Source organism: Stegodyphus dumicola, chromosome 6 (genome assembly GCF_044657685.1).
Source record: "Stegodyphus dumicola isolate Sdum_Otavi_A_Nest chromosome 6, ASM4465768v1".
NCBI lineage: Eukaryota > Metazoa > Arthropoda > Arachnida > Araneae > Eresidae > Stegodyphus > Stegodyphus dumicola.
The window spans coordinates 201,556,532-201,561,220 of record NC_140773.1 but is presented as its reverse complement, the minus strand read 5'-3'; the positions used below and the strand labels follow the sequence as shown (position 1 = coordinate 201,561,220).

The window sequence follows — 4,689 nt, the reverse complement described above, 5'->3', positions numbered from 1 at the left end:
CAATTTAAATAAAGCCATTTTCTAATATTTAAATAGTATTTTCGTTTATTGCCAGACGATTAATTAAGTTTATTATCTGAAAATTAGATGTAAAACTTTCACATTTAAATGTTCTTCGTTCCAAATTCAAATAATCTGAAGTATTACTCATGAGAAGTAGAAAAGAAGTACTCTGTATCATAATACAGCCGGTATATAGAGTAAAATCCATACATTGAAACATATATTATGGATTTATCTACAGAAAATCCATAAATGAAAAGCTTTTTATGCACTTTAAAAGTATAACTTCAGAAACCCTTAAAAGACTTGAAACTCACAGGCTATTAAGATAACAGTTAGCGAATTATTTTCAAATATTCTAAGATATGAATATATTATGATTACTTTTATTACTATGAGTCATAATATTAAAAATATGTCACTAAAGTTTGTTGACTGAAAGTATTGTCTGATACTAAGCGTAAGCGTACAAATGAAATGATAAGCATATGCATTTTTAGTTGCATTTAAGAAATGAATTAACTCATACTTCGAGGGATTTGAAACTGCGTTTCAAATATTAATTTTTTTTCTAAAATCAGCATTATATAAAAAATAAAGAGAAGATGTTTACTTTTTTAATATTATTATTATCAGCTATTGCAAGAAATTTCTTAAATGTTCTATTTGCATACATGTATAAGAAACTTTTAAAACTTGACAGGTTTATCATTCTGTGAGTAGTTAACAAATAATTAAGTTTCTTTTCAAAGAACAACATGATATATTTTTCAAATGTGAATTAACTATAAGACTCAGAGAAACTAAATACCTTCCTATAAACACCTCATTTTAAAATATCAATTAAAATATGAATAAAAAAAATCAGACAATTAAAGAATTTAAATTCAAGTTTTTCAGATTTTGAAAATTTTGTAATTTTAATTTGCTAATTTTCTTTCTACATTGCCTCAAGCAACATATTACAGAACTTCACACTGCATCAGTATTTCCATTGCACATGAAATGTATTATTAGAAACTAAAAGGAAAATTAATAATAAAACACTTACAGCTTTCTAGACGATTTTCGGTGATCACAGCGACTAGTGCACATTGTACAATTTACATTTCAGTTCATTTTGTTTTGATATGACGAATAAACTGTCTAAAATGCAGTCAAAAATGTTTATAAGTTTCAGTTTTTAGTTCTGCAGAACTCGATGAAGTACATCATGATGACGATTTTTGAACAATTGTCAGTTGCAATAAAAAATGAAATAAAGAAATGTCGCTTCTAAACAATTCTTTTCGTATATAGTGTTCATTCTTCTCAAAAACCAGGGCTTGCTTAGAAATTAGTTGTTTTGTTTTGAAGTGTCTGAAACAGGAATTATAATTATAAAACTTAGCAGAAGGGGTAAGTTCTCTTAGTTTTGTTTTTGTGTTTTATGAATAGTTGATTTGCATCTGAATTTATTTGCACTTGTATTTATTGCACTCGAAATTTTTCTAACCATTCTAATTCCAGAAAAAAAAAAAAAAAAAAAAACAGCTTTCTAATATACGTCTTTTAAACCTGAATTTTAAAATGTCTGGGAACGTGCAAGAAAGAGAATTTTTAAAATCACTTAAAAAGGAATTGGAAACAACAGTATTTGCTCTGTTCATTACTTTACCAGCTGCAGTGAACGTCTATACAAATGGGATATCTGCTTCAATTTTAATCACAGGTAACTTTTCCATTAAATTAATTTTTTGTTTCTGGCGCACAAAATCATATGTTTTCAACTAAGCAGCATGAACTACAAATTGTATTTTAAATAAGTCTGTCGTTTAAAGAATGATATGTTCCAGTTGATATCTACATGCTAAATAAGCCTGATAATCTGAAGACTTAATCTCACACTCACTGTTTGATTCTCATTTGATTTTTCGAAACTTTCGTGTTTCGGTGGTATGCAAAGAAATAGTATGATGAAGCATGTATTTATCGTTCAGCGCTTCTTATCGACACTATTCAAATAATTAAATTGTTGAAATCTGGATAAAAATTCATTAGGGAGAAGAATCACATAATAAATAAATAAAATTATAAGTCACCGTTTTCTGATGGTTTCGGTCTGCCCAGGCACGAATAAAAGCCTAAAAGTTGACTAGCAGGCAAGGAATGTCCAGGAGGTGTTTGCGCGTCACTGTGGTTGTCTCTCGAAGTAGACGGATAAGCCGGGTGACAGTCCGATACTCTGAGGAAAGGATTGAGCACAAGAGACCCTGCTGAGGAAGTGACCACTGCTGATGCACCGTGACGGGCTGAGTCGCCGGGACTCTGCGGTACAGATGAACCCAGACCATAGGGTCCGGACGGACCACATCCACACGGCATGAAGTAAGGTGATACAGGAAGTGACAATCCGGAGTAGAGGGAAGCTGCGGCCGCAGCAGCTGCAGCGGGACTGTAAGCTGGATAAGGACTCGTGCTGCTGAGTGGTTTGAAAGGATGCAAGAGGTTCGCATCACTGGGGGTGGAAGACCCAGCAGAAGAAAGCTTACCATCTTGATCTGTTCTGTCTTCAGAAGGTGATAGCCTTGATACTGTTGCCGAAGGCGCTGAACTTGTAACAACAGCAGGAGCGCTGGCAAATATGGAATCGGAGGAAGAAAAAGGGAGCAAACCCGGCATTGGAAGTCCCGCTGATGATGGCGCAGCAGGGAAGAAACTCCGCGAAAAGTTCATGCCTAAATAGTCTATTGGTGTTGACATATATGGAAGAGGAAAAGGAAATCTGTCCTTTTTTAACAAAGTCTTAGGTTTGCGTCGTGGTTTGTATTTGTAGTCCGGATGCTCCTTCATATGAAGCGCCCTCAGCCGTTTCGCCTCTTCGATGAATGGGCGTTTCTCTGACTCAGACAGATGTTTCCATTCGGTGCCCAGGCGCTTGCTAATCTCTGAATTGTGCATCTTAGGATTCTCGAGGGCGATTTTACGTCTCTGAGCTCGCGACCATACCATAAAGGCATTCATTGGCCGCTTCACGTGCACTTCACCTGTTGCGGTGTGTCGTGTGGTGGGCAGGCTCATGTCTGGGGGGTCAATAGCCTGTCTTTCCCACCACGCGGCGACCCTGCGAAAAGCCACCGTCGTCGGATCTTCTACCCTGTAAACCTCAATCGCGGCTGTTCTTGAAATCCTGAAAAGGTTGCTTTTCTTCTTCCTTCAAACTGCTTCCTTCGGATATTTACCAGCTATTCCACGTGACCGCTCATTTCAACAGTTTATTTACTGCTAACTGATGAAGCCTGTCTCTTGTTAAGTTTTAATCACTAAATCTGCAATTAAATCGCACCCATGGAGAAATCGCTTTTGTCGTACACACAAGAAGGCACTATTGCTGTCCGCTGAGCAATAAAATTATTTTTGTAGAAATCAAATCTCACAAATCGAACAGTTAAAATATTCAAAAATCACTGAAGTAGAACTTTCAGACTTCAAATATGCTTAGCTCAGAACGTAAAACTGAACACCAGCAGCGCGTATAAAAAATTGTTCTAATTTGCTTTCTGGAGGTACTCGAATTTCTGTCTATGGCACTAAGAATATGTTTTAATTAACATATTAAATCTGAAGCAGTCGTGTTTGCTCATTAGCCGTTATACACAAATTTATTTTTAAAAGTCCAAAAATTGCAGAATTTTTAAACATTAAAAATGCTAATTAGTCCATTTATATGGATGTATCACTTCCATTGAACTAAATAAATATGAGCTTTTTATAACAAGAAAAGAATAGTTGTCAAAGGCTGCGCTGCGTGCAGCAGAAGTTACATTGTCGGACCGCCCACGCCAAGTCACTTTATAAACACGTGCCGCGAGATAATTGCCGTCTTAACATCCGAGCTCTCGGGAACAGCGATTCAGCGGACCTGACCAGAGCAAAGAATCCTCCACTTTATTTAACCACGTGCAGTTCGAAGCGCTGCGTCTCAGCTACGGCACCCGGTTTGGAGCAGCGGCCAATGAAAGAGAGGCTTACAAGACGGATCGCTAAGGCGTGGTTAAAAGCGACGGAGCGACTTCCGATTGGTTGTCAGCGTGGGTGGTCCTGTGAGCGACCGGGAGTACAACTCTCGCAGATGCTCAGTGGCATTGGTATGTTGCCTTCTCTGTTTTTGAGCGTAGTTTTCGACATCTTCCCCCCCTACCGCTCCTTTTCAGTTACGGAATAAAATCACAAAGTTGGGAAAGAGACAGCGCGTCGTAGGGAAATTTCATAACTTGTTTTTTTTTTTCAAAAAGTTGGCTATGTTTTAAATATTTATTAATATTAATTAATGTTTAGTAATCATTATTCGTTGATGATTTAGGTATTAAAATTTATCAGCTATGTTTGCGTTCGAAACATTTAATGTATGGGCGAATGTTGTTCGACTTGTTTCCTGCACTTATATTATAACAAGCGTTGTTATATTTTTTAATACAATTTTAAATAGTATATGTTGTAGAGCTATGGCACACTCTTTTAACAGTCGCAAGTTAATTTTGTAAATTGCAGAATCCTCAAAATAATGCCAAAATATGTAGGTACGCCTATCTTAAAATCAATAAAAAGACAAAATAATTTCTTTTCCGTGACTAATTGCCGACATCATGGGCCACACATTGCTGCGTCGAAGATAAAAATATTTTTACTTCGGGCAGTGGCAACATA

At 36.4% G+C, this 4,689-nt stretch overlaps 1 protein-coding gene across 1 annotated transcript; it reads right to left on the bottom strand.

Moving 5' to 3' along the window:
- Positions 1–895: 895 nt before the first annotated feature.
- Positions 896–4,040, bottom strand: LOC118185739 (uncharacterized). Its single transcript, XM_035355639.2, has 2 exons — positions 2,085–4,040; positions 896–1,362 (listed from the first exon to the last, which is right to left on the bottom strand). The coding sequence occupies exons 1-2, from the start codon at positions 3,061–3,063 to the stop codon at positions 1,340–1,342; spliced, it is 1,002 nt and encodes a 333-aa protein (XP_035211530.1). The 5' UTR covers positions 3,064–4,040; the 3' UTR covers positions 896–1,339.
- Positions 4,041–4,689: the final 649 nt, after the last annotated feature.